General features: G+C 39.5%; 2 protein-coding genes across 5 annotated transcripts in view; both read right to left on the bottom strand.

The window, feature by feature from the left end:
• Positions 1-15,292, bottom strand: part of LOC128297558 (low-density lipoprotein receptor-like) — a 146,578-nt gene extending 131,286 nt beyond the window's left edge. The window contains exons 1-2 of the mRNA XM_053033227.1: positions 15,173-15,292; positions 12,766-13,434 (exon numbers count right to left, since the gene is read on the bottom strand). Of these exons, the coding sequence (XP_052889187.1) occupies positions 12,766-13,093 (328 nt within the window). The 5' untranslated portion in view covers positions 13,094-13,434; positions 15,173-15,292. The remainder of the gene's footprint in view (positions 1-12,765; positions 13,435-15,172) is intronic.
• A 1,431-nt stretch (positions 15,293-16,723) lies between these two features.
• Positions 16,724-21,811, bottom strand: LOC128310417 (isocitrate dehydrogenase [NAD] subunit gamma, mitochondrial). Of its 4 annotated transcripts, none has more exons than XM_053047058.1 (5): positions 21,671-21,811; positions 20,623-21,456; positions 20,366-20,552; positions 20,214-20,289; positions 16,724-17,166 (listed from the first exon to the last, which is right to left on the bottom strand). In XM_053047058.1, coding segments are annotated over exons 1-5 (1,155 nt in total). In that variant the 5' UTR covers positions 21,728-21,811; the 3' UTR covers positions 16,724-17,165. The 4 variants fall into 4 exon arrangements, with proteins under 4 accessions (XP_052903018.1, XP_052903017.1, XP_052903016.1 ...); XM_053047057.1 differs by having other exon boundaries at positions 16,724-18,379; XM_053047056.1 differs by lacking the exon at positions 16,724-17,166 and adding an exon at positions 18,391-19,772.
• Positions 21,812-22,989: the final 1,178 nt, after the last annotated feature.

Here is a 22,989-nt window from a genome sequence, read left to right on the forward strand (position 1 = left end):
TCTAGCTGTTATCAACCGTATCACGTGTTGTGTTCTAAAATATGCTTGGCCACTAAACGTAAATGCAACGAAATCAAACCACATAACTAAGTCAAACGCAATGCTACCCCAAGCTCACTCTTTTTATGTACAAGATGCACTTTGTTTTACTTTCTGCGGGATGAATTTTTGTGGTTCCCAAACCGCACTGTTTGCTTTTGACAAACAAGAAACGAACAAATGAACATGAAAACTTTTGCTGCCAATTGTGCACCACGCAGTAAAGAATAAACATAATGCGGCACATAAGCACCAGAAAAAAAATCTAGCTCCCATATCTCGCTGTGCAGCTAAATTCCTTCTTTGTTTATCAAAATATAACAATGCTCAATCAACATGTATTTTCGGTCTCGCAGAAATACGTGTACATGTTATGAGTAGAATATATATGCGTCCCAATACAAATCCTTGTTCTGGCTAAAGAGTTTCCTTTAAAAAAAATAATTACATGAAACATAATACAAAAACATCACAGTATAATCATAATACAAAAACATCATAATAAACATCACAGTTCATTTATACAAACGGACAACGTGTCTTCAATGTTTTATCAACCACAATGTTCAAAACAATCAATTGTATAAATTCCCTTTTGAACTACTCCAAAACACACTACCTATACGTTCTGCTTTACCTACACTTACCTACCTGCTATCTTTTTCTATATTTACTATGTTACTAACTGCTTCACATCAACACTACATATGCTCTTGAGACCACTTATAGGTGGTTTCGAAAGCCGGCCAACAGACGCCTTATGAATTTTCCCACCGAGACCGACGCACAGTGGGTTTCGCTCGGTGTGATTCGGCCGGAGTGCTGCGCTACAAGAAAAATCAGCACCATTTTCATCCGTTTCCGTTGATTAATCCTCAAGAGGATTCGCGTCGCCATCACGATTGTCCGCATGGTTCAATGTCCAACTCAACTCTACGCAGCCGAGAATACCGAAACCATCACAGCGTACAACAACAGAAAGAGTGAGCAAATGTCGCTTCATTACGGCGGGCTTGATGGATGGTTGTGTACAGTCGTAAGGATTCAGTTGATTAGAATCAGAAATGTTGTCTGCAGCATTACGTCTATGTCGAATGATAATGTGCAAGCGAACGTTCGGGTTACTGGTTCTCACGGCTTCGGTACATAACAATCAACGAACGGCGAACCAAAGCATGTTGTAGTAGTACAATAGGAATACGCCTAAATGTAGGCAATTCCCAAAACGTCTGTAATATTGAATTCAAACAGCGCTCTCTACACCCTGTCGAGAAACATGATCAAATTGAGTCAAAAGCTGCATTTTGTTTTTCATCATTGTGCAGACTTTTCTTCTTTCCAAACACGTGCTCACAATTCATCTGTAACAGCATAATTCACGACCGTGCACGTGTTGACTTCATTCAACTTTCGTTGAACTGTGGGTATATGATATAAACCAAACTGTGCTGCTCGCTCTGTAGACAACCTGTTCTGGAAGAAGCGAATTTTAAGGTTGCAATTTACTTCCAATACGAACGTACGTATTGTCAATGATACACTGTGCCAAACACGATTTTATACATCTCTTTATGCTACTTCTTGTTCTATATTGACTACTCATAGCCGTCAATTGTATGTATTGAATTAACAACATCAAATCAAACTAAAGCAAGTGCGGTCACTCGAAACAAGTAAAACATTATTACAAAATGCTTAATTTGTTAAATATACCATATATACTTAATATCAGCAGCATGGTACAAAGCATTATTATTGCCTACCATCTAGGCGCAAAAACTTGTTGCAAAGCAACAATTTATCACAATACACACGACACTCTTCCTGATTTTATTAGTGTTCATTCTATAGTTTATAAGTCGAAATAAATAAACAATAGCCTATAAATTTAAGGAAAATATGAAAAAGTTCCAAGAAGATCGCAGTGCAACAACCCAACTTTGCTCGGAGATGTGAAATGTTGCCCGAACCCCAAAATCAAATTTTCAGTAGTAGAAGTACATCTGGCGATTATTTCCCAGGTGAGAAATAAAGTTCCAATCTCTCGCTATCCCATCAAAATTTCGATCCTGTATCTTGAAACGCTGCCTTTCGAGAAGTTAGTGGAAACAACAAGGTCGGATAATACTACCAATACACATGCTAAATTGAAGAACGAGGATTAAAAAGGGGGTTGACTTGTATGCTTCTTTTTTAAATAAGTTTTGAAAAAATTGTCAAGTAAAATTATGACACGGTGTAGCAACTGTGTTTCTTTTTAAGTAAACGCAATAAAAATTGTTGACTACGGTTGAACTGCTAATAAATTTGTTGTGAAATAAGCTCAAGTTCCATAAGCCAACTATATTGGATGTCCTCTCATGCGTTGCTCTTTTAAATGGTTAAGGGCCATAGAACTATGGAGTAGAAACAACAGTAAAAGATACTTTTAAGTATCTCTCCATCTCCTATCTGTTCAACACGTACCTAACCGATGTCTTTCCTTAAGCTAGAACTGAAGTATTTATTCAATACACATGCTACCATGAATCCAACGAGTACGTATGGACGAGAACTAGTTTACAGAGGACCAATAAGACAACTTAAATACCGTTCGACTGTAAAGGGAATAGTTTTCTTTTTCAGCGCACCATACATTACAAAGCACTTGAGGTAGAGGGTTTGTGTTTTATATGAATAATCCTAAATCATAGTTAGTGAAAGAACTCATGTAGTTTGAATCGAAATTTCCAACGAATATTCGACATTTATCACAACTTTCCTTTCCTATTTAGATAGATTACTTACTGCAGACATCTCGCTATTTATTGCACTTAGAAATTACAAAGTCGTCGAACTACGAAATCAATACCCACGTGTATATGAAAACTCCATGGCCGTGTAGGGCCCTGTCGATGGTTGTGACGTTCTTTCGGAACACTTCCGTAATTAAAGTCAAACGATCAATTGAACCGATACAAAAAAACTAATGACTAACAAGCAATTGAAAGTTGGCACAAAAAAGAGACCATCAAGGAACAAAAAGACAGCAGCACGCAATCACTGCGCACTCTTTGCACCTTAGAATCAGAAGTACCGCTTTTTTTGCGCGCAAGACGGACTTTGGCCTTCAATTCGTTAAACATTGAAAATTGAATAAAAATTCGCTTGCGTTTATTCACAGCACCGTTTCGTAAACGCAGTACATGCGCGAAAGGTTGAGCTGATGATGTTTGTTTCTTGTAAACGTATTGCATTATTATATTGTTTCATAAGAATATCTCTTAATAACAAATTTCATCCAGCCGTTTTACTACAATAATCAGCTTTTAATAGTATGTATAGTAAAAATACTAAAGGCAAAACAAGAAAACAAAGGCAAATATCTTCGTGACAATCTTATCCTACGTTAAGTATAATAACTTGTAAAATCATTTTTACAACAATGCCCAAATAGAACCTCACGCGTATTGAGTTCTGTGTTGAAACAAATGAGGTCTTCTGAGGTCTTAGACAATTTTAGTGTAGCCATAAAGAAAGCCTACCAAATCATTCTTTATGTGTCACGTAAAGTTAAGATACCTGAAGTTGTCACCGAAGCAACTATAGCCATCAACACAGCCATTATTATTGTCATCAGGACACTTCAAGCACCCACACATGGCACACTCGCATTTCTTAGCACTTCAGTGGATTTTTTGTAACACTTCTGAACGTCACCTTCACACCATGTAAATAATAAATCAAGAGGCCATTTTTACATCCCTCCATACAATAGCAATTTCCGGGGCTTCGGCACGAGAATACATTAGCACAGAAAAATATAAGTGTCGGAATTACTGCTGTAGCAACGAAAGCGAGCTTTCTTTTTGTTTGAGAAGAACGACTAATGTGTATTGCCTAGAAACAGGGCTCCAGGCAAAATAAAATGGCGCACATGGTGTTATCTTTTTCTACATTTTTATAACATAATTACTTTGGCAATAAGTAACAATGGAATTAATGGGTATCTGACTTATTTCATTTGTGACATTTTTTTTAGAGTAAACCTTTTCATTTCACCATAAATCAATAAAATGCTATTGTACCACTGTATTTTACTGAATTCGCTTGATGCAGTACCGTAGTACAATTGATTAGACATTAAAATAACGTTTTGTACAATTGTTGCTATTTTTGCGCTTTATTCCATTAACTGGATCCAATTACGAGCTATAGGTAAGTTTATGTTCCGGCTTACTTTTATTGAAGCGAATGACATACTCAAGAAGTTCTGGAAGATCCCAGAATTATTCGATTGTCTGTTCAGAACCCCGCGGGATCAAGCGTCTGATAACAATGCCCAACAATACGCGTTTTATGAAGTACCCTTTTTACGATATCCTTAAAACGATCCCAATGTCCGCAATACGTTACAGTCCTACGAAAGCCATGATTTTAGGTTCTCTATACGACAGAAATAAGTTGCTCTTTCGAATGAACCTTCTTGACGATTGCAACAAATCCACACATAACCAACTTGGGTCCCATTTAGCGCCCATCGAATCATCTCCTCTGCTGATCCAATTTTTATTACACTGTACCCTTACAGGCGCAGAAAACGGAATCACCATAGCCAAGGGGGGTTTATCTGGTTGTATCAAACATTCAACTGGAAATAATTATCAGGACCATTTGTTTATTATAGAATACTTTCGCAGTGTGTCTAACCCTTGTGTCTATTCCTTCTTTAATAAAAATCTTAAAAGAAGTTACGCAACGAAGCTACATGCTTAGTGTGCAAAATTACTTAACCAAAAAAAAATGAAAACTCACAACTAAACTGTTTGTCACATTAGCTATAATCGGATATGCTGTACAATGATACAATCCAACACACTGCTATGCGCCATTACCCGATCTGTATACTACAGTACGTACTATTCAGCTTGACACAATAATCTCTTGTAACAACCCGAGCATGACAACATTTGATTGATCGACTAATTAGCATCAAAATCGCCGTATTATGACAACATCAAAGGCTGTGCAAAAGTGTCCTTTAATCTTGAAGCAATTATTTTACACGCAGCGGTAAACGATGTGCCGAATTGCGCCTTGCACTTCCAGAAAACGTTTTTCTTCTCGTAAAGATTACACGATTCAATGCATTTAGCTGTTCAACCCCCAATTACATTCATTGCACCTTTCGCTCCATTTTCGCATTTCTCACCACCACTAACAGGGCTAATGAAAAACTGCCACATAGTTATAACTGACCTCATCATTCAAATGTTTCTTGGAATTTTCGCAACATAAATGACAAACGCTCTCGACACGTTCATATGCACCAACGCCGTAAGCTGTTATTGGCTCTGATTGACATTTTAATTAAATTGGCCCGATTGACAGTCGGGCACTTACTCGTCATCCACACTTGGACACTCCATTTATGTAAGTATGGCATCCATCGACACCTAGGTGTGCACTCCCTTATGGCTGCTTGGTAAATTGAAGAGAAATCCATGGAGCAATGGACAAATTGAAACAGTGTATTGTTGTATCTAGTACTCAGATGTCATACCATTACTTTCATCTATAAGTTAAATTTAAGTAATACGTTATTACCAACCAAAGAGCTCTGGTTTATTTCATGTTCAATGAGCTTCAAAATCACTTAATTCTAATCATTAATAAAAACAAAAAAGGGGCGGCCCGGTGGCATGATGGTAGCGGAGCCGGTCTTCACACGAACGGCCCGGATCAAAATCCCATCCAGACCAATCCCCCGTTTATTTCGTTCTATCGAAATAAAAAAAATAAATAAATAAAAACAAAAGACAGAAAGTGTACAAAACATCTTTTTTTTTCTTTACTTACTCAATTCTCCACAAAACATCGCGTAACCATCGCGGGGAATGATTAACAAAGCTACTCAAAACATAAACACGACTTGGTATTTCTTCAGAAAAAAAAACAAAAACTAACATAAACATAATTAAGCATCAACTAGACACAAACTCAGCACATTCTATCGAAGAAGTAGAATGTCAGTGTGTTTGTGTCTTAACAAATCGCACGTAAACAACAACTTCAATCCATTTCCTGTGAGCTCTGCGTCAGTTGCCGACGAGGTGTCTGAGTTGCGTCTTGAGCCACATAGAAGAGTGACATAGAAATCGGTAGAACAACGGAGACAAATTTGTTGAATCAGCTACATGAAAATTGAGCTTGCAAAAAAACAAACGAATTGTTTACAGCTAGCGACACTTTCACATTCACACGACAAAACGAAGATTTTATGCGTCGTGTAAAAGGACCTTGCTATTAAATGGTTTTATATAGCAAATATGTTGTATATCACTAAACTTTGTGAACCTGTTTAGACGTTTGTGATGCTCAATACATCAAACACAGTTTCTCTTGCTGCGGAACGATGAAGATTGATCGAATTGATCTTGGATGAAGATGAGATCGAAAATCGTCATGTCTAGTAGCATGTCTGATTTATGTTCAAACCATCAAACCAAACCAAGCAATCTTAATCAAACGCATGCATGCATTACTAATGGAATGATCAAACATTGAGCGAAGTAAGTGGGACTCTTATGTTTACCTCAGAAGATGCTATTTCAACTAAACCGAAGTGTATGGTAAACATAAAAAAAAATTATGAAAATTTGAAACCTGCAACAAAACGAGAACGAGACGAACCTCAATCCACTCCACTTCAGCGTAAATCAACGGTTTTCTAATTTTGTGCTTATGAGACCATCTATGAAATATGAAAGAATAATTTCTGGAAAAAACATTGGTAGAAATAATAAGCTAATTACTAAACCAAAATAGGGATACAATATTATACAATGACTCGATTCTTCATAAATATTCATAAATAATCGATACGAACTTCATCAAGCATAAAGAACGGGAAAGAGTTCAATAATGGTAACCAACAAAGTTAATCACATTAGTGCATCAAATAATTGCACAAAACGAACACATTCATTATCGATGCTATACAAAAAAATATCTGAGAATTATTACCTAAAAGAACTTCGCACAACGCAACCAAACTCCATTGCACATCCGTGTACTAGCAGTCGCTTGAATATCAATGTCATTTGATTGCAAAGAATTGTTAGCCTGTTTGTTAACCGTTCCTTCTTTATCTCCCCGTCGCTGGCGCTAATCTATCTCGATTAAGCCACGATTAAACGGTTTTAACCGATCCCGGGTTAGCTTTTGATGATCGCGCTGCTTTACCCTTGACTAACCAAACAACGAGTCACACGGCGTTAAATTGACGCAGCACACCCATACGAACAACCGCTCTCCGCTTGTGTTTCGAGCTTAAGACCATTTCTATACACCCGGCCCAAAATTGCATCAGTTTCCGAGGCGTGTAATCCTTCCGGTGAGCTTTTCGTAACGGTGACCTCGATGAATTGGATTAACCAACCGTGATCCATGGACGGGATAGATTAGGTGCCATACAACCCGCGCAATTTCTTTGGCACCACTGTAACGTCAAGTGTGCCCAGCAACGTCGTGGTTTCACTCTGCGTGGTCTTTTGCTTCCATAGTTCTAGCAAGCGATTAAGGATTAAACCGTTGGGATGATTGACAGCTACCACGGCATCAACCGCAGGAGCGTGGTCAGGCCAACAGACAGCTTGATTGAAACAAGCAAGGCGATAAAATGCTGACGACCACGATTCTAAATTGATAGCTTTTTTTCCCCTCCTTCGGTTTGTCACTGCCCCGTTAATTGTCAATCGTCAGAGCGATGTGCCGGACCCTCATCAATTTTCGCACCCGGGTTACAATGCCATTTTAATTGCAACATTTTCTCCCTTCATAGCTGACATGTTCACTTCCACGTTCGGCGCTTTAAACATAACATTTAAGAATGAATTCCATGCATTGTTTCGATTAACACTAACTTTTGCCTTAAAACAATCCTAGAAAGAGAAGAACAAGCGAGGCGATGAGCGTTTAAGATCAGTGAAAATGTATTTATTAATTATTTATTACAATTACAATGGCTCTTTGCCGTATTATCAGCCATATATTGGACGAGGAGAGTACAGATTTCTCAAGACATATTTATTGAAATAACTCAACAGTTATAAAACAGCATCAACCCATAAAACATGACGAATACCCTGCACCAAAAAAAACGTATCAGTAATACGTTGACTGCTGTCAAATTGACTGTTAATACACCGGTTTTCCAACCGACCCTTCTTATTGCCAGAAGCAAACATAACATTCTTTTAATATTTCTCATCTCCTACATGCTCTCCCATTGCTGTAGGCATACCGATCTAAACCAACATCGATAATATCTAGAACTGGCGACAAGCAATTTGTGACCATTTCGCACATCGCCGCTGAGATCCAGTCCGATAACAATATATCGGCATATTTTTCGCACACATCATCTTTTCGTGTATGTGCGTCGATGCCGCACCACCATCATCATCGCCGTCATCATCATCAATTAGTCTTACAAAGGCACAAAGTTGACCTATTCCCACAGAAACTATCCCTGGAGAAGAATGTGGAAATTTATCACATAAAACCGAGAAAAGGATGAGGGTGCAGAGTGTCGCAACGAAAATAATGGCGGCCCATGGTGTCCCTTTGCAACGTGACGAAGAAGATGCCATGTTTATTGTCACGCTGGCATATATGTTGACGCAGCGCAAAACACTGCGGTGGGCAACATAACTGAGCAACGAAGCGCACACTAACTTCACGATAACATTCTTTACTATAAAATTTGCTGTCGCGACCAGTTAACAATTCTCCCAGGGAGGGCACATGTTGAAATACGACCTAGGCCACGGCCACCCCTCGGATTCCGAGTTGCACCTCAAAATGTGGAGGGTTCGGTTGTTGTACAACTCATTTTACATCCGTTTCGTACACGAGATTGGACACGAGTTCCTATTGTGTTCTTGCGAAGAACCCCAAATACATCAAGATACATCCAACTAAATCAGACCATTGCTCTTTGTCATCATGGACGCAAGATGTACGTTGTTCAAGACGTATCCTGCCCTCTCCCACATCCGTAGTCGGAAACTATCGCAGTGAAAAAAGGGAAAAGTAATGAGACAACTAAAAATAACTTACGAGACTTAGAAAACAATCGGTGAGTTCGATCGGGTAGTCTCTCTCCGAGCTGGTTTACCGGGAAACCGACACCATCGATTGATTTCACAAAATGCGGGTGATATGTTCCCCTATGCTAGCCAACCAATTACTCTTCGCTTCCGCACACTTTGCACATTACCATTGGCCTTGAAAACTAGCACGGCCGGTCGATTGCTTTTCGGGTATCGATACTGAAAGACGAAAAGTCGAGTGAACCGGTACATTCATCTTCGTTCGCAAAGATCAACTGGCAGATCAAACGTTGAATGTGTTTTCCAATTGTCAGTAAACAATATACATTTTAAAAGCTTGATGCACCAACAGAGCTCTCTATTTTTGGTTTAAAGATCTACTGGGACATATGTGCTACCAAATCGCCTTCAAGACTTACTGGGTTTCCCAAAAGATGTAGGGGAGACTCCAACATAAGTTAGTCCAAATGCCAAAGCACAACATCATGTACGACTCCCGTAGGATTAGGCTTTTGACAAATAGCTTGTTTAAGTCCAATTATTCGTATACTAACGCAATAACACTTAACGTCATTCTATCATACATACTTTCACTCTAAATGATGGCAAAATATTGAAATTAATTCGATGAAACGACGGTTTCCGACGAACCCAATCAAATTAATTCGCTTTTTCGCTCTTCACGTATGCGGTACACGCTGTGAAGATATATAAAACAAATCTAACGTGCAACAAACCAAATACACACGTACAACATCCCAACTGCAAGCACGATCATGACACATAAGTAAAATTTAATTAATGCCGCAATGCATCAAGATTACCGGCCAACGAAGCATCTCATTTCATTTCACACAAGAAAAATAGGAAATTAAATCCGTTTAGCAACCAGCGTTCTCTATCGACATTAAAAAAATATATTAATCGAATTCTTCCTAATTTATTCCATCTCGTCCGCAGTACTACGGCATGTACCATCCAATCATTGTAGATTATCCGATCAATAATGAATGGAATGAATAAGAAATATGAAACCGAATCATACTTTGCGATGAGCGATAGCTCTCGAAATGCATCAATCATAAGCCGACACGGTTGCCGTTTTACAACCTTAATGAAAGACCGGCATTAATTAGAGCTTGCGAAATTCGATTCTGGGCAAATCAAAATTGAAAAATAACATCGAAATTGGCTAGATTCCATGTGCGAAACCCAAGACTCCAAAAATGGATCGAAAATTCTGTCCAGAATTTATACGGTTTGGGGGGGTGAAGAAAAGTCTGAGCGACGGATTTCTGGATGCATTGGTTCGTTTGAATTGTATTCCAAAAATATGGGGTTTTTCATCTCGCATTCTGGGAATTCAGGATGAAAATTCGTTCGTTCTGAATTTATATTACAATATACTGTGTTAACAACATTCAAACAAAGAACAGAAAGTTTATTCAGCATTTTTTTCCAAATCCACAAATCAGCAAAATGCATAAACTATCATCATGAGAACAATAATAGGATCAATGCCTTCAAATATTGCATCTCACAGCTGGCGGTGGTGGCGTAAAATTGAACTGAGCTCCCAATTCAGATGTTATTAATGAACCGACACGGGACCGATGCATCCAAGCACGATTGGTAAGCATTAACATTAACGAAAGGCAATATTCCCTCGTGCATGTTCGCAGCATAAACATATGGTGTCCATATAGCCTGTGCGTTCCGAGGTTCTAACATGTGTAGACCGAGGCCTCCCGCGTTCTTTCGTTGGAAAAGCTAAAAACGGGCACGATGCGACTGACTTCAACTGGAATTATCGGCAATAAAAACGCAAACCACTCAAACTCTCCGACCGGTTGATGCATCGCCGCAAGCAACATTAATCAGAATACGGGAGACGGTCTTGCTTGTGGAAAGGCACAGCGTCCGAGAATTAAAATTCCAAACAGAACACAGAACCACGTGGTGCGGATGAGTGAATCATGGTTACATGAAAAGGTACTGTGGATGTGATATTCGAAGCGCAACGAACGAGATATGGAAAAAAACGAAAGCCTTAGAAGAAGAGTGTTTATGTTACAAATTGACGCAGATTAATGAACATCCAATGAACTTAACGCGGATAAAAACATATTAAATTGTATTCAAATTCATTAGTATCTGCTAGATTGAAGCCTCAAAGCGATAAATATGTCGTAGATGTCAATAATATTCATCACTTGCTGTTCCATGCTGTTATAGCGTTTATTATTTGCTTGAACAACTATTCTACTTCCTTTAAAATCCTTGCGAAAAAACGCGAAAGCTTAAAAAGCATGTAACATTAGAAAGCTCTTTGGCGATCGATATTGCATCCTTGAACTCGGTAACCCGTCACGCACCGAAAGACGATAAAGAGAGCAAAAAAGGTAAGATTGTGCTGAGTATGATGATGGTTGGATGAAATTGAGCAGCATGCAGTACAAAATCGAGCATCCGCTCTAGTAGATAAGCCCACCGGTATGTAGCCTCATCTGACTGTTATAATTGTACGTAATCTAAAGAAAATGAATATGCACGCCAGGTTCTTGCCATGCGACCATGGCTGTTTTCTGCTGATTATGCTAACAGATAGCGTTACAGTGCTCTAGCCTTATCCATCCGGACTTATCACATCATCTTTGTGGCCAAAAGATACTCAAGCAAAACAAAAGCCTTACAGTACTTACTGCACCATGCATATATGAAACGCGCACTCTAACTGCATAGAAAGAAAGTTTATGTTGCCAATATGTGGCCAGTGTATGTTACAAGGTTTCCGGCAAGCATTAAGAAGGAAAGTGGCTTGACTGAGGAAAAAGTTAAAAGAACCGTATACAGCAACTTTTGCCCGGTAATGGAAAGAACTGGGAAAACTTTCTCTATCCCCCTTAATAAAGCCCTCTTGAGCAAAGGATGAATCTAATTATTATCATTGAGACGCAGTCAAAGAGGAGAAAAAATGCTCTATAAAGGAAATCCTTTTATTACAATACTCTAGCTTACATATACCTGATTGAATATCAAGAAGAACAACATTTTAAAGATATAGTAAAACTCTTGAAAATTCAAAAAGACGACTTAAAATTGAAACATGCAACCCAAAACAACATATTTAAGGCAAACAGGAGCTTAATCACATATGTTCTGAGCAATGCACTAAAAATGCGGCACTACCTCATTGCAAAGAAAAAATTGATGAAAGGTATAGAATTTGCCAACAAAGACTTTGGTATGTTTCCATCATTATCCAAATAAATAGTTCGAATACATTGGATCATTTACAATTTTAATGTTGAACGAACTTTTTTAAGTAATTCTTGATGATGTCTTGAAGATTTCTTTGCTTCTACAAATCATTGCATCTTACCAAATAAAATTTGGTTGTTTTTGGTCAAATTCATCAACATCTACAGATATCCTTCAACTCTTTAATCAAATAATGAGATTGCACCGCACTTGCTATTGCTTAACCGTAAAACTGTAAATCATATGAACTATATACAATGAAATATGTTTGTGAAGAACTTTGGACATTAGACGCCCAATTCTCTTCCTTCAAAGATAAGCAACTAGAAAACTGAAAAGCACACATCAAAAGCTTGTTCGCTCTACTCACATTCGTTCGGGAATCCGGTGGTCATTTTCCCCGCACGCGGCACGTTGTTCCCATTGTTGATAGGCGCTCTGGTAGCGTGGGATACCGTCGGTTTCGCCTTTGCCGTCCACGAACCTGTCAAATTCTTACTATCCACCAGCGTTACGGCCGATTCCTGTTCCGGGATCATGTTGTTTTTCAGCACATGTTCTTTGGCCATCGCTTCTTGCATTGCATACTTTTCCAGCTTGTCGGTACCGGCGCCGGTCACATTTACCACCACCAGCGCAAGGACGAGCAATGTCATGAGCCATGTTCTGTGATGCTTTATCTTGTGCTGATGCTCCATTTTGCTAGCGAATGATACAACGGTGCACAGGAGCTTTGCTTTCTTAACCTTATTCACACAATCACGCGGGCCGAGTACTGGATGGCTCTACAGCTTTTGTTTTACCGCAACACACGCTTGCAAATAAGGGACTTGGGGGGATAACGAAGGATTTACACCAGTAGCACGCATACACTTAGCTTTCTTTCACGAAGCACATGTTCCATTTGCAATACAGATTACGCGAACCAACCTAATTGAACACATTATTTCTTTGCCTCTTTAGTAGAACGACTGACAACATATACACATTGTGGTTAATAATTTCACATATTGCACAGAGCACATCATACTTTCACTTGCTAAAATGAAGATAAAGACATTTACTAAACTTCTTCACGAGTTGCACGGTAACAAGCGCATGCTTGTAGGTATTCGCGGTACAGCAAAATTTGAAACAACGTGGCAAGACTTCCTCTGGAGCCTGCAATTTCGGGCTTAATTTCAGAGCTAGCTGTATACCGATAACCAACACACTTGCTTCACAACAGGACGACGTCACGTAAACACTTTGCAGCACAATTCGCACCACACTGCCTACTCGATATTACCGGACCTTCCCGAATGCGACACGTTCTACCAAAGAGCGAAAGCACAGCCCAACACCACATCCCCAGGGATCCTGGCTACCCTGCTTTACCGAAATGCGACACCTCTGGAGCCAAGATATGAAGAGTTGCCTCTTATCACTTCGAGACGAGATACCGCTGGGAGAGCAAATGAGTGAACCACGCAGAACTTTTCGGTACGTGAAAAGGACATGCAGCATCCATGCAACTCTGTGGAGTGGATGGCATGGTGGCGCTGTAAGGATGGATGTTGCCGCTCTGAGAGATGCGTAGTGGCATCCGCGCATTCAACGCCGTTTCCCGAACTGTTTCTGTGTGTGAGAAGGGCTCAATCGTTCGAATGCCAACACTTTCTCAAGAAATAAGTATTGGAGCACATACATGTATTTAGGAAAAATTATCCTTTTTTGGGGTAATTCTCATAAATCGGTTTCAAGACCATTATCGTAAGATCAAGCAATAATAAAATAATTCAAAATTTATTATTTTTCCACATTTCCAAACGATTCGTGCATTTGTCCCATTGTTTATCACTCGCTCTCCCTCTCTGAGGTTCTGTTTTGCTCTCTCAATCTCATTCGATATCAGCAGGTGTACAAGTAAAAATAACAACAAAAATGCCACAACGTACACTGTTCATACGCATGTTGAACATACGGAAAGTTACGCACAAATCTGCAATATGAAAGTGCTGATAGTCCCCGAGTTACACATTATTAGTGCGAACCGCAAAAATTCACGCATCTCGAATTTCCGCGTTTGCCGCCTTTCGCGGTTCGAAATTTGCGTTTATAGAGGCGGGTTTTGAAGAAATGCTTACATTTTCAACGATATTTTGAAAATGAAAGGAAATTATATTTATTAGATGAAAATAAAATGTGTTCATTACGTGGTTTTTAGTGAAATTACAGCACCTTTTGCGGTTGTTGTGGAACGTGTATCTTCGGGACTATCTGTACACATAACAGAGACCAAAAGAGTATTTCTCTGTTTCTCTTGCGGAGGAACACGCCAGGTGCGTACTCTCTTCCGCCTACTCGAGAGCTTGTTTTTATTCCATTTTTGACAGCTTAACCAGTTAGCCTCTGGGCTGTAAGTTGGCTGCAACTTGAACTGCTGAAAGTAAGCAGATAATTCTGAATTTATTTCCTAACATCGAAACGGTATCAACAATGGATCATTTCTCATCCATCACTGCACTGAGGTACCGGTTAGAATTGGTGGTGCGTTTTCCACTCAAAATCATCACCCACCAATTCACACACACACACACACAGACGTACGCACGAACGTAGCAAACATCATCCGATGCAAACGATATATTTTTACTCCATCCCCATGGATGGTAGCGATCGGACACGGAAACGCCGTTCTGATTAGGTACCGAAATCCAGGTTGCGGTGCGCATTTTTATCAACTTTTAATAAGCTGCACAAACACGGTAAATGTTATTACTTTTTGTCACATGAACCTAAATCTGCGTATTTCGGTCGATAGAAGGCCATCGATTTGCCCGGCAAGAGTGGATCATTGTTACGCAAACGAACAGACACACTTCACAAACACCACGCTAGGGTATCGTGCACGCTCCTAACCGAATGACTGTACTAGAAAAACTGACGAAAAGAGAAAAAAAGACTTTAAGGCAACCAGCCAAGTCAACAGGATGACACTATGGGCAAAAATGGTAACCGTTGCTGTACCGTGTAGGAATTTCAAATTTAATGCTTTAGTGAAAGTCGCAGTGTTAAGGATCATTTGTAAAGGATATTTCTCCAAGCATAACGTGATAAACATATTTTTATTTTGTTGACCTTTTCCTTTAAAACACAATCCTGATAAATTCGTTATACTTCAGTTCAGTTCAAATATTTTTCACATCGAACGGACAGCGCACACTTCTCGTATAGCACGCACTTCTCGCACGCTTTGATCGCTGCATCAAAGCACAGAGTAAATTGATTATATTGAAAGTGCGTAATGTGCGCAAAGATTGTACAAAAGCAAATTAGACAGCACAGTACATTGAGTACATTTGTACCGAGATTTGCGTGAATACCTTTTGACTTTTGAGTGTGTTTTAGAGTGTGTGCCAACAAGTCCTTAGGTTTAATGGTGGTGTTAGACCACAATTGGACTAACATTTCATTGCAATTTTTCAAAATGTATATAAGAATAAGTCAGGGAGAGGCGAATGAAGCTGCCTCGAGAGCCTCAGAATGCTGCCGTGCACACGGCCAGGCTGATACCAATTCCAAATCAGAACATTCCTCCGTAGGAAGACTTGCGTATACCGATTCATGTTCTTGGCGAAACGCCCTAATAGGTCATGTGTGCCATAGCTTGCTATTAATGCTGATTATGATATTGATTTGTGTTAATACGGTTAAAATAGTTCGGATACGTTGAACATTTACTTCAATTTAAAATATTAATTTTAGCATTTAACCAAGAACCTTTCGGTTATCTTATAAATATAAATTAAATACAGCTATAATATTTTTTTGCTACCAAATCTTTCTCCACAGCTTCAAAAACACTAATTTGGAAAATAAACAGTTAGGATGTTGCTCAAAACTTTTAATAAACAGGACATTTTAATTTCCTTTTGATGACTTGCGCTAAAATACAGATGAACCATAAACTTCTCCAAATCGCCATGCAGTTACCCGACGAAAGATACGGCCAGCCCGTTCAACTAATATCGTACGATGTGCGTTTATTTACATTTCCGTGAGTACACCTCGAGCATTGCGCAGCAGTTACGCCATATTCCGCTATAGCCCGTGGAAACGTCACATTTCTCACCCTCATTCAATAAAACGAGCCACGTGTAGGCATTGGCGATGAACGCATGTAGATGGTATTAGCATAAGTCATACGTACAAAATAAAACTTTTGTTTCTCAGAATTATGGGAACGTTAACTTCACAGTAAATAGATTATATGCATAAGGACACGCAAAAGGCGTGTCTAGTTCTTTCAAATATCATTACAATCATATTGTCTCTCAACATTTTTTTCATTCAACTTCGATCGTATATTTTAATGTCTCTTAATCACAATTTGTTGGTTCCATCACTTGACAGCAGAACAGTTCCCGGTAACTTTGAATATTTAAAAAACATCATACGAATTTTGAGACCAAAATCGTTTAACTTCGTAATACTCTGGGAATGACTTTACAATCGTTCTCATAAAATTTGGAAAACATATTCAAAACGTATACAGCGGATCGAAAGCGATGACAGTAGTCGAATTTTTTAATATTTTGTTTGAATTACATAATAGATTATAACAATTTTCAACAAAAGAACACTAACCGATCTCCATTATAATAAATATGGCAATAACGTAAGTTCCAAGTGGGCAGAGAGTCTCCTCCGAGCTGCTGAATAAAGATTTGCGCAGGATCACGAGTACCGTGTCAATTGGAGATGGTAAAGCTGCCAGCTTCTTTTTACTCTGTACAATCGTTGGGTGTTGCGGGTTGGGGGCACACATTTACATTTGTAGCAAAATCGAAAATGGTTTCATTACAATCAATGCAAAACAGAAGAAAAAGAAAGATGTCAAACAATTTCGGAATAAATTTAAACAGGTTCATTTCGAAGAAAAATGAGCTACTTCTTTGTAGGGAGCGCACTCCAGAATCAGATCTCATGATATTCATATAGGTTTAATTTTGGAAAAAACAGCTCACTTTTCGACTTTAAAATGCATTCCACGCAATAACGGCGTCACAAGGTAAAAGTATGCAGATGGTCACAGGTAGTCTGCAATATCCATATTTTAGCACAAGAAGATCACGTCCAATCATAATACGTTCATTAACGGCACACCCGAATCGTACGGGACCGGTAGTGGATGATCGTTATCAAAAAATTCCACATTCACACACTTTGGTCAATGATCGTCAATCGCAGGAAGAATTAACTTTCTTTCTAAATAGCTCTACTTTTGTTAAAATGTGTAAATTAAAGATAAAAATAAACTTAAGCTCAATATAGAAGTGATCAATATAGCTAATTGCAACTGCTTGTTTTGCGATTGCGCATCATTACCAGGAGAAAAACATAGGAATAATGAACCAACCAAAATTGACAAACAGAGCGAGAGCAAAAAAAAAACATAAAAGTAGTTATTGTTCAACAACCAACCAAATAAACCAAACGACATAATACGGGATGAAACTGAAGTGATAGGAAACTCACACAACGTTATGATGGGATAACACGACAACAACAGTGGTGGAGGTGGACAAGATTTGGAAACAGATATAAGATTTTCGTAAATTTTGATTTTATGTTATTATTGTTTTTAATGTTCTTCATTTGTCACTCGTAAACCTAGATTTGCCAACGGTTCGGAAAATAGCTCTGCTTCCTAACCTACGCCCTCACATTGCCAATTTATGCTTCCTTTCCTCGCTTCGCTGTTGCCGATTTTGTCTCCAATTCCATCGCCCAGAAAGGAAAATAATCCCATCCACCAGTAGAGTACACACAAACACCAATTGGCGATTAGATGTTATGAACCGAAAGAAAGGAATTGGACAGGTGTTAGGAAGATGTTTACTAGGTTTGAGTAGTTAGGGACCTTTGGTTTATATTAAGTTCGTTCTTCTTCACTTTTCGGTTCTAGCCTAACTTCTCACATGTACGCATACGCCGGAAACCTGTTAGGAAAGAACAAACAATCGGGGAATAACGTTGGTAAGGTGGAAAACAAAACACCACACTACTTATCGCCATACGACCATAGCGACAATACTGCAAAAGTGTTGCACAGTGGAGAAAGCAATTAAAAAGCTGTTTGAGCAACTACATTTAAGCTGCGTTGCTGGTGCGTGTGCAAGTACAGCATTCGATGAGTAATGCGTGGACAAACGGTGCAATACATACTATTACCATTATCGTTGATTATTGAATTTGCGGGGTCGAATGTTTTCACCTGCCGAAAGCTTCTTAATTTGGTTTACAAATGGCAATACCCTTTTCAGCTGTTAGAAAATTATGTTCGTTCCACATCGATCGTGCTTATTACGTTAGGTCTATCTTCTTCTCAGAGTTGCATGCCATGCGCTCACAATCACGCGCTGCCATCGAAGTTGTCCTTTGGTGTGCGGACGTTTAATTTTCCTTTATAACACTCCTGAGAAGAGGATCGTCACCAAATGAAAACCAGCCGAAAGAAAGAAGGAAGTGCAGGTGCAGCAATAGGTGGAAATAGGAAAATTGTAAGGAAATGGAGTGTGAGTAAGTTAAGATTAGTGCCAATTTAATTCCAAAAAATTGTACGGTGCATTCTACTCATCCGAACCGAGCGATCGCTAAACGATCTTCTATCAAAAGCAAAACTGTATCACAACAATCTGTTGCTCTAAGGGTGCTTGTTCAGGGTTCATCTTTTCTACACGATTTTTTAAACACTCTAGATAGCAATAACGCTTTAACAGCAAAGAGAGACAACATTTGAAACGTTTCATCAAACCGAATATGCACATTTAGCAACACAATGATGGAATGGAGATCTCTTCCGGTGTCATATGAATCATTCATGATATAAACAATGAGTGAACAGGTACAGAACATATCCTCTAAATCAATTAACTACATCTAAAAGCATAAATGTTCAATTATATTTTTCTTAAAAAGTTTGACACATCTATCTCCAGGTGAACATTATGTGATGGAAATTATTCATTTTTCTATACTAAGTTTATTTTTATTAACAACGCACTCCATTATTATGTTGTGTCATGAAGTACGGGTTTTGCTCGTTTCCTGCATACGCTATTCGCTCATATATTACAAAATAAGTTGAGAAGTAAGCTGGCATACACCAGCTTAACAAGTCGATTTATTTCGGAATAAGCGATCATGACATATTAAACATGACATCACCAACTATACCAACGAAACATAGGAGTTAGAATTTAGATGCACCGCACGTAGTAACAGCAATTGTGATAAATGTATGAGATTTGTTATTCAGATGCGTACCAATTGTTTGTTCCCCTCGGTAGTGTAAACGGTAAGGATTAAATATTGTACAATAATCCATGTTGCCTATAGAGCAGGTTTTTAAGCGGTGTCATACATTGTTTGCAGATAAAGGAAGAAAGAAAATGGAAACATTCATTCGCAACATGTTAGCACAAATATAACGTACAAAGTCGTTCAATAAGGATAAAACAAATACCGTAACGAAACTAAACAAACCAATCTAGAACGGAAGCAACACGAACGTATTCTGCTAGCATATCCTGTTCTGTTGCCCTAATGCATACAATGGATATTGGCGTATTTATCGATATGAGTATGGTACAACTAAACCTACAACTTAAAACACAAAACATAGTCACACATAGTCACGGGCGATAGGTAAATACAGAAAATAAGACACAAACACTGACGGCTAACATAATCTAGCAAATAATAAAAGAAACAGTAATGTAACGGCGAAATCAATCAGCAAGCACACAGGATAAGCAAAATGCGACCACTTACCAGTAGGTTCTCTTCTCGGCCAGATGCTTCAGCACGTTCTGTACGATATCGGTGCTGGTGTTATTACCGCCAAGATCTGAACAAAAGAGGGAAAAATATGGCAATGTAATTTACAACACTTTGCGCCCGTTGCAGTTCGATTTCTATGTTACCAGGTGTGTGAATTCCATCGATGTCAATTGTTTTATGAAGAGCATCGGAGATGCAATCGGCGTGGTAGCGATGTCCCAGGTGGTACAGCATATCCACTGCCGCATTCAGCATCGCAACCGGATTGGCCACGTTCTTACCAGCGATTGCTGTACCGGTGTTACGAGTGCCCGGTTCGAAAACGGCATACTGTAATGAGATACACAAATTGCTATTACTGCAGGTATATACAGAATAAGCATCTCCATTAGCCACGCACATGATCACCATAGTTACGTCCGGAAAACAGTCCAGCACCACCGACCAAACCGCAGAGCACATTGGATGTAATACTACCGTACAGATTTGTTGTGTTCATTACGTCAAACTGATGCGGATTGGAGACTAGCTGCATGCAACAATTATCAATAATCATATCATTGTGCTGAATGTCTGGATACTCCTTGGCAATGTCCCGTGCCACCTTCAAGAACAACCCATCGGCCAATTTCATAATGTTAGCCTTGTGGATCGTGGTCACCTTCTTGCGGTTGTTGTTCTTGGCAAACTCGAAAGCAAACCGTGCCACACGAGCTGCATTCTCGACCGTGACCACCTTCATGCTTTCCACCACACCTCGCACACTTTCGTGCTCCAGCATAGCATACTCGCCCTCCGTGTTTTGTCGTACGATCACCACATCCACGTTCTGGTGGTGAGCCGGAATCGCATTGAACGATTTGCAGTGCAGCACATTGACGAACAAATCAAGCTCATTGCGAAGCGCGACATTACGAGACAGAATGCCTGTAGCTTCCGATTTGGTTTCAATGTTACCCTTAATCGCAACGCCGTTTCGCTTAATGGACGTGATGGCATACTCGAGATCATCGTTTCCTTCACTAGCCGGATCGATGTCGACAATTTCAAAATCCACTGGTACACCGGCAAACCGAAACACCTCCCTCACGTAGCTCATCAACTCCGGGCCGATTCCTCCGCCCGGTAGCATCGTCACCGTGTGGCGCCCACCATATTGTGCTTTCGGGATTTGTTCCACCTTTCGTTGGACGGGATTCTTGTGCTGGAGTTCAAACGCCGATACGGTACAGTTCTATGGCCCCACCGTGCAAAGCAACAAAGAAAGGAAAAAAAAACTCGATTAGAAACAAACCAGTACAGTCCATTTCGTCCACCCACGAGCGGAATATCTAAATTATGTAACGATTTCGGTTCTGTTATGTCCGCTGAACGACCGTCAACACAAACATGGTGCTTCTGCTCCGTATCTTTCGCATATTTTGGTAGCGTGAAAGTTTCTTACTTACACGCTTGATCAGCGGCGTAACCACATCCTGGCTCAAGCGAAACAATCGGAGCGCCATCGTACCGATTCAGTGCACACTTTTCTTGGATGATCTTCACGAAAAAGTGTTACGATGGTTGCTGCCTGCACGGTGTTTTTCACGGCAACGAAGGTGAAATACCAACGAAAATAAGAACATTGACAGCTTTATGACAGCTTGCACAGTGAGGTGCAAAAAAAGTCAATTCGAAAATTAGGACGCCGATTTTGCGTCCCAAAGCGTTACAGGGTTTGGCAATAGATAGGATACGGCGTGCCCAACTTATGGAATCGCGCAAGCGAATAAGATATAGCGTACCATTGATAGTGAAACGCGAAACAGTTTACAGAGTTTGGCAATAGATAGGATACGGCGTGCCCAACTTATGGAATCGCGCAAGCCAATAAGATAAAGCGTACCATTGATATGGAAACGCGAAACAGTTTATGGTATCGCGAAACCGATAGGGACTCGCGTGCACAATTTAGTGTATGCCAAATCGGTCGGTCGGTTTTGGAGCTGGGTATATATTACCCCGGTTGAAGAGTTGACATTTAAAAATAAACATTTCAAATTAATTTTGCATGAAATATCGAATTTTGGAGGCACAAAAAAGGAATGTAAAATATATAACACTAACTTTCCCGTTGGCCGAGAAAAAAAATCCTTCGAAAGCTACTAATTTCCGAATGTATAGTACTAGAAGAACATCCACGAAAGAGGTAGCTCCTGGTACTGCGCCGTAAGGTATGCAATGTTTATACAATGGAATGTTTATACAATGTTTAAATATTGCATACCTTTCGGCGATTTTCGAGCAAAATTGCTGTAGAGGTGATACCTCTTCCGTGGATGCTTTCCTGATATTGGCAATCTGAAAATAGCTGGTTTGTATGGAATTTAGTACCAGCCGACGGGAAGTTTGAGCGAGATGAAGGATGCTTTCCGTTTCATCCATCTTCCTTACACTAGCGATCGCTCTCACGGGTTTGATAGTATGCAATGCAATAGTGATGGGCAAATTTATTCCACACGGCAGGTGTCACCTCTTGAAAAACATGTTTTCCTGGTATCGCAAATCTGAAGACAAATGTGTTCTTCATCGCCTAAAACATCAACATGAGCGAAACAGATTTCTAAGAAATTTCTCTGATTGTTACCGAAGAAGTAAACCGATTGAAAAGAGTCTGCAAACATTGGAGAGAGCAAATAATCCATTACTGAATGTTTTTGAACACCACTGCATACATTCGAGTAAAGAATTTGACAATCGATGTAAACTGATGTCAGATGACGATGAT

Source organism: Anopheles moucheti, chromosome 2 (assembly GCF_943734755.1).
Source record: "Anopheles moucheti chromosome 2, idAnoMoucSN_F20_07, whole genome shotgun sequence".
Taxonomy (NCBI): domain Eukaryota; kingdom Metazoa; phylum Arthropoda; class Insecta; order Diptera; family Culicidae; genus Anopheles; species Anopheles moucheti.